At 33.7% G+C, this 14,193-nt stretch overlaps 1 protein-coding gene across 2 annotated transcripts in view; it reads left to right on the top strand.

The window, feature by feature from the left end:
- The window catches only part of ADAM9 (ADAM metallopeptidase domain 9), a 98,875-nt gene that overhangs the window by 80,260 nt on the left and 4,422 nt on the right, over positions 1 to 14,193 (top strand). For both annotated transcript variants that reach the window (XM_019626824.1, XM_019626825.1), the window contains exons 19-20: positions 6,118 to 6,259; positions 7,667 to 7,754. In XM_019626824.1, coding sequence (XP_019482369.1) covers positions 6,118 to 6,259; positions 7,667 to 7,754 — 230 coding nt within the window. The remainder of the gene's footprint in view (positions 1 to 6,117; positions 6,260 to 7,666; positions 7,755 to 14,193) is intronic.

Here is a 14,193-nt window from a genome sequence, read left to right as displayed (position 1 = left end):
TCTTTCTGTCTTGCTTCCTATAATCTACATTCCATACTACATTACAGTGTTTTTCTTCAAGAATTCAGTTTTGATTATTCCAGTGTCCTACTTGAAGTTCAGTGCTTCAGCATTGCTATTAGAATGAAGTCCAAAAATCCTTAACATGGCTTAAATGCCCTGCATGATTTGCCCCTAGCTTAACTTTTCCAACCTCATTTCACTATGCTTAAGTCATGGTAACTTCTTGTATTTCCTTTAATAGGCTTCTCTCTTTTACCTCTGGGTTTTCATACCATATTATATCCACATTGTTGGAACTCAGCAAATTGCTACCCAGGTTTCAGTTTATATCTTATTTTCTCTAGGAAGTTTTCCCTAACTCTGTAGATCTGAATTAATATGCCCTTTGTATTCTCCAGTACTGTAAGCACTATTACATATTATCATAATTACTTACTTATTAGTTATTTTTATTCCCTGAGAGACTATGAATGAGCTCCTTATTCACCAACATCTTCCTCCTGAGAAGATATACTTTTTTTCTCTTGGGTAAAATACTAGGGGGTATGGCTGGTTTATAGATTAGGTTTATGTTTAGCATTTTAAGAAACTGCCCAACTGTTTCCCTAAGTGGCTGTACCATTTTACGTTTTCTCCAGCTGTGTATGAGGGTTCCAATTTCTCCACATTACTTCAACAGCTATGAGATAAATAGATACAATTTTTACATTAACAACTTGTGAGTCTCTCTCTCTCTCTCTCTCTCTCTCTCTATATATATATATATATATATATATATATATATATATATATATAGTTTTTTTAAATGCTAAAAACGCCACAAATTTCTCCACGTATTCTCCAACACTTGGTGTGATCAGTCTTTTTTAATTTTAGCCATCTAGTAGGCATGTAGCGGTATTGCACTGTGGTTTTAATTTGTCTCTCTGTAATCACTAATGATGTTGAACATCTTTTCGTGTGCTTATTTGTCATCCACATATCTTCTTTGGTGATGTGCCTGTTCGAATTGTTTGGCTAATTTTTAGTTGGGTTGTTTGTCTTCTTGACTTTTGAGAGTTCTTTATTCTGGATATAAGTCCTTTGTGAAATATGTGCTTTGTGAATATCTTCTCTTGGCCTGCTTAGTTTGAGTTTCATTTGTTCTTTTTCTAGTTTCGTAGGATAAAAGATCAGGTCATTGATTGGAGACCTTTTTTTCTTTTCTAATATAAGCATTGAAGTGCTATCAATTTTCCTTTAAGAACTGCTTTTTTTTTGCACCCCACAAATTTTGATATGTTGTGTTTTCATTTTCATTCAGCGCAAAATAACTTCTAATATACTTTTTATGTCTTTGAGTCATGAGATTAGATGTGTGTTTGTTTTATAGTCTCTGAGGGATTTTGCAGATATTTTAGTGTTATTGATATCTCATTTATGTCACTGTATTCAGAGAACATACTTTGTACACTTGAATCCTTTTATACTTTTTGAACCTTGTTTTATGGCCCACGAGGTGGTTTATCTTAGTCATAAGTTCTGTATACGCTTGAAAATAATTTGTATTCTCCTATAATTGGGTGGAGTGTTTTATAAATAATTAGTTTAGATTAGTTGACAGATAGTCAAGTGTTATATCTTTACTGATTTCTGGACAGATAGTCAAGTGTTACATCTTTACTGATTTCTGTGTACTTACTATGCCAGTTATTGAGAGAGAAATATTGACATCTCTGTAACTGCTAATTGCCTATGTTTCCTTGCACTTCTGTTAATTTTTGCTTTATGTATTGTGAAGCTCTGTTATTAGGTGCATAAGCATTTAGGATGGTTCTGCCTTCTTGATAAATTAACTCCTTTATTATTATGAACTAGCTCTCTTTATACCTGGTAATACTCTCTACTCTGCAGTTAGATAATAGTATAGTTACTCCAGGTTTCTTTTGGTTAGTCAGCATGGGAAATCCTTTCTCATCCTTCTACTTTTAACCTAGTTGTGTCTTTAAAGCAGGTTTCTTGTAGGCAGTATATACTTGGGTCTTGCTGTTTTATCCAGTCTGCCAATCTGTTTTTTAATTGGGTAGTTTTGATTATATTTAATTTGATTATTTATATGTTTAGGTTTAAATCTACCATATTAATAATTTTCAATCACAGTTTCCCTTCATATAATATTGTACCACTTCAGTATGCCTTCATTTCTTTCTCCCTGCTTTTTGTGCTCTTGTTGACATACTTCTACATATGTTATGGACTTCACAATACATTGCTATTATTTTTGCTTTAAACAATTGATTATCTTTTAAAGAGATTTAAATAATAAAAAAAGTCTTTATATTTAGTATAGCTAGCATTTCTGGTGCTCTTCATTTTTGTGTGTGTGTGTAAAGTCAGGTTTCCATTGGGTATCATTTAACTTTTGCTTGTAGTAGTAGTACTTTTCACAGTTCTTTTTTTAAAGATTTTATTGGGGAATTGGGGGAGGGGAACAGACAAGTTACTGTCCTTTTGTTCTTCAGTCTAATTGTGGAGGACGTTGCTTCACTGGCCCATGTTGGTATTATCATTGCGCTCTTCCCTGGGGAGGCTGATCGGTTGCCGGCCACTGGACAGTCGCTTATGGCGGCTCTTGGCAGCTCACACTGGCTGCCCGCTGCTCATGCTGGTTGCCAGCCACTCATGGTAGCTCATGACAGCCCACTGCAGTCTACGCCGTCGCTGGCGACTCAAGGCAGCCGAGCTCCAGGTTGAGCTGTTGTTCACCATCTTAGCTATAGAGGGCGCAGCGTCACTGGCCCTAATGTGGGATCCAAACCGGGGCCCTTCTGCTCAGAGCTGGCATCCCAAGCCAACTCTTAACAACGCGCCACTCGGCCAGCCCTTCACATTTCTTATAATGCAGGTCTACCAGTGACAAATACTTGTAGCTTTTATATATCTGGAAAAGTCTTTATTTTACCTTGAATAATAACTGGGTAAAGAATTCTAGGGTAAAATTTTTATCCCCCTTTTACTTCTTCAACAACTTTCCTGCACTGTTTTCTGACTTACATTGTTTTTCCTGAGAAATCTGCCATCATCTTTTTTTTGGTCTTTTTTTTTGTAATGTGTGTTTTTACTCTCTGGTTGTTTGTAAGATTTTTCTCTTTATCTTTGATTTTTGGTATTTGATTATAATTTACGTCAGTGTGCCTGGCATTTGTTGAACTTTTTCAGTTTGTGTTTTTATAGTTTTCTTCAAATTTGGAAACATTTTGACCATTATTTAAAATTTTTTTGTCTTTTTCTTTCTTCTTCAGGACTCCAGTTACATGTATATTTGAAAATTTGGAGTTCTTTTACATCTCATTAATTTGCCTTGATTTATTATTATTATTATTTATTCTCTCTGTTCAATTTTGAATAGTTTCTGTTGTTATTCTTCAAGTTCACTCTTCTGTGGTATCTGATCTACCATTAACTTCTTTTAGTGTACGTTTCATCTTAGAAATTATAGTTTTAATGTCTGTAAGTTCTATTTATTTTTTTTTGTATCTTTTATGTTTCCACATAGCATGCTCAATCTTTACTGTAGCTTCTTGAACATATGGTATAGTCATAATAACTTCTAATATCCTTGTCTAACAATTCTATCATTGTGTCTTCTTCGTCAGCTTTGATTAATTGATTTTTCTCCTCATTTTGGATCATATTGTGCTGCTTCTCTGCATGCCTTGTACTTTTTTACTGGATGCCAGAAATTTTGCCTTGTTGGATACTAGATATTTTTGGATTTATGTTGATGAGCTTTGTTGTAGTGTGCTTATGTTACTTGGACGTAATTTGATCCTTTTGGGTCTTGCTTTTAAGCTCTGTTAGGGAGGACCTGAGCAGCATTTAGCCTATGGCTAATTTTGCCCCATAACTGAGGCAAAACCTCTTCTGTTTATTCTACTCAGTGCCATATTAATTATGGAGTTTTCCACTGGAAATGGCAGGAACAGACACTTCCTAGTCCTGTGTGAGCTGTGGGTTTTTTGTTGTTGTTGTTGTTGTTGTTGTTGTTGTTGTTGTTAATCCTTCCAGTTGATTCTTTCTCTAGCTTCAGGTGGTTTCCTTATATGCATGCATTGATCAATACTCAACTGAATATTTGGGAGGAACTCTTTGCAGAGATTTCAAGTTGTCTGTGCAGCTCTCTCCTTTCTGGTTCTTTGCCAGTTGAACTTGAGCTGCGTTGGCTTCCTCAGACAACTAGCTCCATCTCTTAGCTCATGGAGACCACCAGGCTTTGCTTGGGCTTTCTCACTCCTCGTCATAACCTGTTAACTTTCACTAGACAGCAAACTTGGACAATTGTAAAACTCTATTTATTTGTTTTCTGTCTCAGGGATCACTGTTCTTCATTGTCTGACATCCAATGTCTTAAAAATTATTAATATTTTTTGCCCAATTTTCTGGTTGTTACAGCTGGCAGGATAAATCTGGTCCCTGTTATTCCATCTTGGCTAGAAGTGGAAGTTAGAACTATGGATTTTAATGGCTGTGTATCATTCCATTGAGTGAATCTGCCATCACTTGACTTAGCCGTTTCCTAATTATTTGCCATTTAGGTTGTTTCTAAGTTTTTGATATACACTCTAACACTATAGCATACGTCTTAATACTTAATGCATTTTTTTTTATCCAGTTGGAGGATAAATTGCTGGATATGAGATTACTAGGTTGAAGGATATAATCCTTTTTATGGTTCTTGATAGAAATTCCAAATGAATCTGCATAATAAATGTTATACCATGAAGGTACCAATTTCAACATAACCTTGCCAGTGTCCGATCCTTTACTCAAAATTTTGTCTACTCATTTGTAGGTATAAAATGATATATTAGGCTTGCTTTAATTTTTAATATTTTTAATTGGGTTGAATATTGTTTCCTGTAGTGTCGTACAACTTTTAACAGAAAATTCTGGTACTTTTACAAACTTAAAATTATAAGGAGAATGGTTACAGTTTACCACTACTGTTCATATTTACTATAGACTGTGGAACAGATAAAATTAATGTTAACTAGTGAATTTTTAAAAATTATATGATTTAAAATCCAGAAGCTATGAAAAATAAGATTGATAAATGCGACTACCTGAGAATAATAAATTTATGTGTGGAGAAAAGCATTGTATCAGACAAATGACAAAATGGGGAGAATATTTCCAACTCATGCACAAAACTAATATCCCTGATACATGACGAAATTTTAGAAATTGAGAAGAAAAAAACCCCCGTAGTCCAGTATAATAATTTTCAAAGTACTGAGCAAAATAAGATACCGTGTTTCCTTAAATGTGAAAAGTTGCTCAGCTCATAGTATAAACAATAAATGCAATTAAAATTATATAAGATATAATTTTTCACTTACCAGGATGGCTAAAATGCACCAGTTTGACTCTGTGGGAGAGACTGTGAGGAATTCTTACGTATTGCTGGCTGGCGTGCTAAATTGTAACCACCATTTTGGTGGACAGTTTGACAGTGCCTCAAAAAAATGATGAATGCATTTACCCTCTGACACAGCAGTTCTACTTTTGGGAAATTATTATATAGATATAACTGCACCCATTGTTAGTCATTATAATAATAGCATTATTATAAGGTTATTCACTGTAGCATTTTTTTAATAACACAAGATTAGAAAAATGAAAGTATCAGTTGGGTACTGGGTCAGTAAATTGTAGGACATTCTTGCAATATAGTTTCGTATAGCTGTACAGAAAATGAGGCGGGCCTCTAAGTATGATTTGGGAAGATATATAGATAAGTGAAAAAAGTGATGTGCTGAGTAGTGTTTATGGTATACTACCTTTTATGTAAGAAAGTGTTGACTGTAAAAACGTGTTTTTTTGTTCTTGCTTATATTTGCATGAAATACTGTAAGATAATATAAGAAATTAATAAAAGGGTTATTTTTGGGAAGGCAAAAATGAAGTAGGTAGGAATGAGGTGTGAGCAAGACTTCTCAGTTTTCAGTTTATATCAGTTTGACTTTTGAACAATGTAAAAATTTATGTAAAATACTTGTAATCACCTACTATGTTCTAGTTAGTATGAGTTTACTTCTAATTTAATGATCATTAATATAAAATTCTTCTCTTTAGAAAAGAATACTGCATTGAGGGATGGACTTCTAGTATTCTTCTTCTTAATTATTCCCCTTATTGTGTTGGCTGCTTTTGTCTTCATCAAGAGAAATCAACTACGGAAAAGCTGCTTCAGAAAGAAGAGATCACAAACATATGAGTACTTAGTTTTTTTTTTTTTCTTTTAAATTCACATGAAATAATTTAAGGTTATTATTAATGATGATAGTCATATTATAGAGGCTGGTTTAAAAATAGGGTTCTAAGTTACCTCTGTGTTCTTTTGGAATGATTAACAGGGGTAAGAGGATAGTGGTGACTCAGCCACCTCTTAAAATGGTGAGGGGGAAAGGATTATGGTGACCAGCCTGGATATTACTGAAAATGGTCCTTAGGGTTTATTTTGCTTGACATTAATTTTTGATGGTGGGGTAAATAGGATTTGGGGCTACAATTTCTGACTTGGGTTTTTTGTTTTTGTTTTTGTTTTTCTAAATTTTATTGGGGAACAGCCATGATCATTGGTTACACATTGCTTTCATGCTACAATGGCATAGTTGACTCTTTTAAAGAGGGCGCAGCTCACAGTGCCCATGAGGGGATCCAACCGGCAACCTTGGTGTTACCAGCACCACACTCTAACCAACTGAGCTAACTGGTCACCCCGGGCTTCTTAATTAGAGATTAAAATATTCGGGATAAAGATTAAAAAAGGTAAATGTTGAGAAATTTTCTTATTACCTCTCTCTTAAGGTTGATGTGAGGACTAAATGAGGAAATATTAACAAATAAAACCCGTAGCACATTGCTGGCACAATTTAATTACTTAATAACTAGTTTTTATTATGATAATTATTTTAAAATATACATATTTTGCCTTGATTTCTCACCTTTTACTTCAGTACCCTGTTTTTTTCACTTATTACATTAACACTTTCTTGGCGTGTCCTGATATTAGCATTAGTTTTTAACATATTTGAAAACAGATTTAGATTCCTATCCTTTCTTTCTCTTACTTTCTTACTCACTTCAGACTTGGGCAAGCCATGTAATTTCCCAGTTAGCATCTCTGAAATTTTAGTTCCATAACTATAGCTATCTCCTATACATCTGTACATAGCTGACTTGCTGTCACCTCAGCATGTCTAAAACTTAGCTGTCTTCCTAATTTTAGCTGACTTTCTCCTGGACTTCCTAATTTTTAGAGTGACTACTTCAAGTTTTGTAAATGCGACTTAAGAATATGCTTTTACTCTTCTCTGAGTTTTAGGAAGACTTGAGGAGAAAAGTTTGGAACATTGGCTTAAATAACCAAATTACATAATTTCCTAGAATTTCAGTTTATTTAATTGTGAAATGGGGTTAACCAAACTTTCTAGTACTACAAGGATTAAAAATGTGTGAAAGCTGTAAAAAATGCTATGAAAACTTTAGCTATGATCATGATCTTCATCACCATCTCTACCAATATCATGGTTCTGTTTGGGGAGAAATACAAGGTATGTGTAATATAGCATATGGAAATGTTTTAATCTTAATTTAGCTCAAAAGTAGTTCTGTCTTTCAGATCAGATGACAAAAATCAAGGAAAAGTTTCTAGACACCCAGTGAGTGTTCCTCGACATGTTTCTCCAGTGACTCCTCCCAGAGAAGTTGTAAGTTTAAAATGAAAAATTCTTTTTCTTTACTATTATTATGGTATCACATTTTTAAAGACTGAAAAAATAATTGTCACATAGATGCAGAAAAACATAGATAACTTCTTAATAATTTAGGAGTGTGGTTTTTAGGTGGTCTCTGGGCTCGTTAAAGAAATACCAGTAGGGCCTCTGGCTCAGAGGACAGGGAAGACAGCTAGATATTAAGACTGCCGTGCCTTGAAACCAAGATTGGGAAATGATACTGGACCTATGCTCTCTCTGTTTTTCTCTCTGTCCGCAGTCTTTCTGTTTTCAATGTTTGACTTCCCTATAGGGCGTGTTATCAAAGACCTGGTGCTGAACTCCTGGAATAGACTTCATTGTCTCAGGAATGGGACCAGTAATCACTGTTCCTCTGAGTGTGTTAGGAAGGGCTGGATAATGACACACTTTTCTCAGATGAGATAAATTTTACTTTATTTTTAAAACTTTGTATGATGTTTTGTTTGATGTTTTACACATATATCTGCAACCTGCTTTTTCCTTTAACAGTGCTTTGTGATTTATCCCTATCAATACATGTAGCTCTTGTTCATTCATTTTCACAGTTGATATTACATTGCATAAATACCACACAATTTTAAAATCCATTTTCCTATTATCAGATTCCAATTTTCCATTATATCTCACCCTTACGTATTCTATGTATATATCTTCTCATTGCATGTGTGTGAGTTCTGGGACTGCACTGTCTAATACAGTTGTTACCATCTGCATGTGACTATTTAAATTTTATTTTAAATGATATAAAATTAAGATCCCTCATTCACATTTTAAATGCTCAATAGATCACATGTGACCACTGACTACTGTATTGGACAGCACAGATATAGTACATTTCCATCATTGCAGAAAATTCTGTTAGAGAGAATTTAGAGGCATATACCTAGAGGCATATAGGAATTAAATTGCTGGACTGAAAGATATGTGAATATTTACTGGAAATTTCCAAGTTGCTTTCCAAAGAGGTTAGTTACACCATAGGGTGACTGTGCTGCCAGGAGTGCACGAGCATTTCTGTTCGATCTACATCTTTGCCAACACTTGATATTGTCAGACTTTTAAAGTCTTCCAGTTATGTGGACATAAAATGATTAGATATCCTTCCCCTGCTCTCACAGACACACACACACACACACACACACACACACACACACGTACACACACATATTTATATGGAGTCTCTTTATTTTACTCCCTTTACTTTTATAAAAAATAAAAAAAAATTGTTTTGCCCTTTCTCCCCTTAATTACGTATCTTTGCATTTTTTCCATATCACTACATATACAGGATAATCATATAGTCCCTACGTATACAAGTTATAAGTTACATATATGCTGTATTCCATCCTGACATATTTTTTTTTGTTTTTTGTTTTGATAAAATATATAAGCCATAAAATTTGCCATTTAATCACTTGTAATACAATTTAGTGGCATTAATTACATTTACAATGTTGTGCAATCATTACCACTGTCTTTTTCTAAAACTTTTTCATTACCCCAAACAGAAACTCTGCACCCGTGAATAGCATCATATGTGTGTGTGTGTGTGTGTGTGTGTGTGTGTGTGTGTGTGTGTGTGTGTGTATGACATTTTCTTTATGCATTCATCCATCAATGGACATTTTGGTTGCTTACTTGTCTTGGCTAGTGTAAATAGTGCTGCACTAAACATGGGGATGAATATATCTATATATATCTTCTCGAGTTAGTGTTTTCATTTTCTGTGGGAATTTTCAATTCCCAAGTGGAATTGCTGGACCATATGGTAGTTCTATTTTTAATTTTCTGAGGAACCTCCATACTGTTTCCCATAGTGACTGCACCGATTTACATTCCCACCAACAATATACAAGGGCTCCCTTTTCTGTACACCCTCCCCAACACTTGTTATTGCTTATCTTTTTTATAATTGTCATTCCAACAGGTGTGAGGTGATATCTCATTGTGGTGTTCATTTGTCTTTGCCTGATGATGGGCAATGTTGAGCATCTTTTCATGTACCTATTGGCCTTCTGTATGTCTTTGGAAAAATGTATATTCAGATCTTCTGCTCAGTTTTAGTTAGATTGTTTTTCTGTTAGTGAGTTGTATGAGCTCTTTATGTATATTTGGATATTAACCCCTTATCAGATATACGATTTGCAAATATTTTATTCTGTTTGGTATGTTGCATTTTCATTTTGGTGATCATTTCCTTTGCTGTGCAGAAGCTTTTTGGTTTGATGTAGTTCCACTCATTGATTTTTGCTTTTATTGTCCTTGTTTCCAGTGTCAAATCTAGAAAATCATTGCCAAGACTGATATCAAAGAGCTTACCACCTATGTTGTCTTCTAAGAATTTTGTGGTTTTAGGTGTAACATTCAATTCTCAATTTGAGTTAATTTTTGTGTATGGTATAAGATAGTAATCCAATTTTATTCATTTACATGTGGCTGTCCAATTTTTCTAGAGCAATTTATTGAAGAAACTATTCTTGCCCAATTGTATATTCTGGGTTTCTTTGTTGTAAATTTTTTCACCAAATGTGTGGGTTTATTTCTGATCTGTTCATCGATGTGTCTGTTTTTATACCAATACAATACTGTTTTGATTATTATAGCTTTATAAGATAGTTTGAAATCAGGTAGCATGATGCCTCCTGCTTTGTTCTTCTTTCTCAAGATTGCTTTGGATATTTGGGGTCTTTTTCTATGAATTTGCCTATTCTGAGTACCTCATACAAGTGGAATCATACAATATTTCTTTTTTTGTGTCTGACATATATCACAATGTTTTCAAGGTTCAAACTGTAGTAGTATCTATGAGAACTTTATTTTTTTTATGGCTGACTAATATTCCATTGTATGTATGTATAACATTTTGTTTATTCATTCACCTGTTGATGGACACTTGGGTTGTTTCCATCTTTTGGCTAATGTGAATAGTGTGGCCCTGAACACGTATGTATATGTATTTTGGTACCCATTTTCAATTCTTTTGTGTATATACCTAAGAGTGGAATTATGTTATATGGTAATTCTATATTTAACTTTCTGAGGAAACAACAAATGGTATTCTACCGTGGCCGCACCATTTTACATTCCTACCAGAAGTGTTCTAATTTCATCACATCTTTGCCAACACTTGGCACTTCTGCTTTGTTTTATTTTTTAAATTTTATTATAGCCATCCTAATGGATGTTAAGTGGTACCTTGTGGTTTTGATTTGCATTTCCCTAATGATTAGTGATGTTGAGTATCTTTTTATGTGCTTATTGGTCATTTGTATATTTTCTCTAGAGAAGTATCTATTCAAATTCTTGCCCATTTTAAAAAATTGTGTTGTTTGTCTTTTTGTTGTTGAATTGTAGAAGTTATTTATATATTATGAATATTAACCCCTTATTGGATATATAATTTTCAGATACTTTCTTCCATTCTGTATGTTGTCTCTTCATTTTCTTGATAATGTCCTTTGATACATAAAAGTTTTAAATTTTGATGAAATACAATTTATCTATTTTTTTCTTTTGTTGCTTGTGTTTCATGTCACATCTAAGAATCCATTGTCAAATCCAAGGTCATGAAAATTTATGTTTTCTTTTAAGAGATTTATGTTTTTAGTTCTGATAGGTCATTGATCCATTTTGAGTTAATTTTTGTATATGGTATGAAGTAGGGGGTCCAACCTCATTCTTTTGTATATGGAAACCCATGTGTCCTAGTAATATTTGATGAAGAGACTATTCTTTTCCCATTGAATGGACTTGGCACTTTCTAGAAAATCAATTGGCCATAGCTGTACAGGTTCATTTCTATACTCTCAGTTCTGTTCTATTAGTCTACATGTCCATCCTTATGCCACTACTACACTATTTTCATTTGTGTAGCTTTTTAATAAGTTTTGAAGTTGCTAAGTGTGAGCATACCAACTACTTCTTCTTTTTCAAGATTGTTTTGGTTTTTTAGGGCCGCTGTGATTCCATATGAATTTGAGAATTGACTTTTCCATTTCTGCAAAAAAGGCTATTGGAATTTTGATGGGGATTGTGTTGAATCTATATATCACTTTGGGTTGACAGATCTTGACAATACTTAGTGTCTGAGACATGAATGCTAGTTGTCTTTCCATTAATTTAGGTCTAATTTAATTTTTTTCAGCAATATTTTGTAATTTTCTGTGTACAAGTCTTTGACCTTGGTTACATTTATTCCTAGATATTTTATTTTTTTGGAAGCTATTGTAAATGGAATTGCTTTCTTAATTTCCTTTTTCAGATTGCTCATTGCAGGTATATAGAAACAAAATTGATTTTTATATGTTCATTATATATTTTGCATCACTACTGAATTCATTTATTAGCTCCAGTAGCTTTTTTGTGGTTTCTTTGGAATTTTCTAAATACATATAGGATTATATTATCTGCAAATAGAGATAGTTGTGCTTCTTCTCTTCCAATTTGAATACCTTTTGTTTATTTTTTTGTCCAATTGTTCTGGCTAGATATTTCAGTACTATGTTGCACAGCAGTGGTAAAATCGAGCATCCTTGTATTATTCCTGAGTGTAGTGGGGAAAGCTTTCAGTTTCCTTGACATATTTAAAAGTTTCCCCATGTTGTCCAGTGAAATCTTTCATGTTGACACTTAGAAGTTCTAAAGCAGTCCCTGATAGCTGTTATTAAGTTTTCAGCTGTTGGTAGAGTCCTTATGTATGAGAGTGGGAAAGACAATCTCTCATCTCAAATTCATTAAAAAAAAATATTAATACAGCAATATCAGTGTTTTCTTTTTGTGTAGTATTGACCTTATATCTTTTCTTAGCTCTGTTTTTGTTTTGTGGTTACCATGAGGTTTGTATAAAATATCCCTCAGGTAAAATAGCCTTTTTTCTTCTGATAACTTCTTATTTTCATTTGTCTATATAAGTTGGGCCCTTTTCTTTATCCTCTTTTATGTTTTTGTTGTCACAAATTATCCTTTTTTACGTGTATGTTCATTACCAAATTGGAGTAGCTATAGTTATTTTAAGTGCTTTTCCCCCTTTAACCTTTATGTTATAATTACGTTTATACCACCCGTTTTGAAATAGAATTGCAATTTTCTGATTGTATTTGTCATCTTACCTAAAGTTTTGTGTACATGTTTTCATTTCAGGTAGAAGATCTCCTTTCAGCATTTCTTGAAATGCATTTCTGTGATGGAGAACTACCTCAGATTTTGTTTCTCCTTCATAGCTGAAAGATAACTTGGTTGGATGATTAGAGTATTCTTAGCTGGTAGTTTCAATGTTTCAATATTTTGAATGTATCATTTCACTCTCTTCTCAGATTTCTGCTCAGAAATCTGATGATAACCTGATGGGGATTCCTTTGTAGGTTACTATTTTTCCCCCCTAGCTTCCTTTATTTTTTTATCTTTATTAAATTTATTGGGGTGACATTGATTAGTAAAGTTACATAGGTTTCAAGTATGCATTTTTATAATACATTATCTATGTATTGCATTGTGTATTCACCTCCCAGAGTCAGTTCTTCTTTCATCACCATATATTTGACCCCCTTTACCCTCTAATACCACCCCCTTCCCCCTTACTCTCTGGTAACCACTAAACTGTTATCTGTGTCTATGATTTTGTTTGTTTGTTGCTTTCAGTTTTATATGCCACATAGGAGTGAAGTCATATGGTTCTCAATTTTTTCTGTCTGGCTTGTTTCACTTAGCATGATAATCTCAAGATTTATCCAAGTTGTCGCAAATGGCAGTATTTCATCTTTTCTTATGGCTGAGTAATTGTCCTCAAAAAAATTAAGAATAGAATTACTATACAACCCAGAAATCCCTCTTCTCAGTACCCCAAAATTCTGAAAACATTTATCCATAAAGATATAAATACCCCTCTCGTTGCAGTATTATTCACGGTGGCCAAGACATGGAAACAACCCCTAACTAGCTGCTTTTATAATTCTTTCTTTATCATTGACTTTTGACAGTTTTAATATAATGTGTCTTAGAGTAGGTCTTTTTGTGTTGAGATACTGAGGTGTTCTGTTAGCTTCTTGTACTTTTATGTTCAATTTTTTTCTGTAGCTTCGGGAAGTTCTTTTGGATATAGTTCTCTTAACTAATAAATCTATTATTTCTTTAAATAGGCTGTCTGTTCCCTTGTCCCTCTCTCCTCCTGGGATACCCATTATCCTTATATTGCCTTTCCTAATAGAGTTAGATAGTTCTCATACAGTTTTTTTTTTCATTAAAAAAAAAATCTTAGTTCTGTCTTCTCTTCAGCCTGAATTATTTCTATATTTCTATCTTCAAGCTTGTTAATTCTCTCTTACATGTAGTCTGCTCTGTTTCTAATGCTTTCTAATTCCTCATCTCACTTAATGAGTTACTCAGCTCTAGAATT

Source organism: Hipposideros armiger, unplaced genomic scaffold, assembly GCF_001890085.2.
Source record: "Hipposideros armiger isolate ML-2016 unplaced genomic scaffold, ASM189008v1 scaffold_690, whole genome shotgun sequence".
NCBI classification, from domain to species: domain Eukaryota; kingdom Metazoa; phylum Chordata; class Mammalia; order Chiroptera; family Hipposideridae; genus Hipposideros; species Hipposideros armiger.
This window is presented reverse-complemented; position numbering and strand designations above follow the sequence as displayed.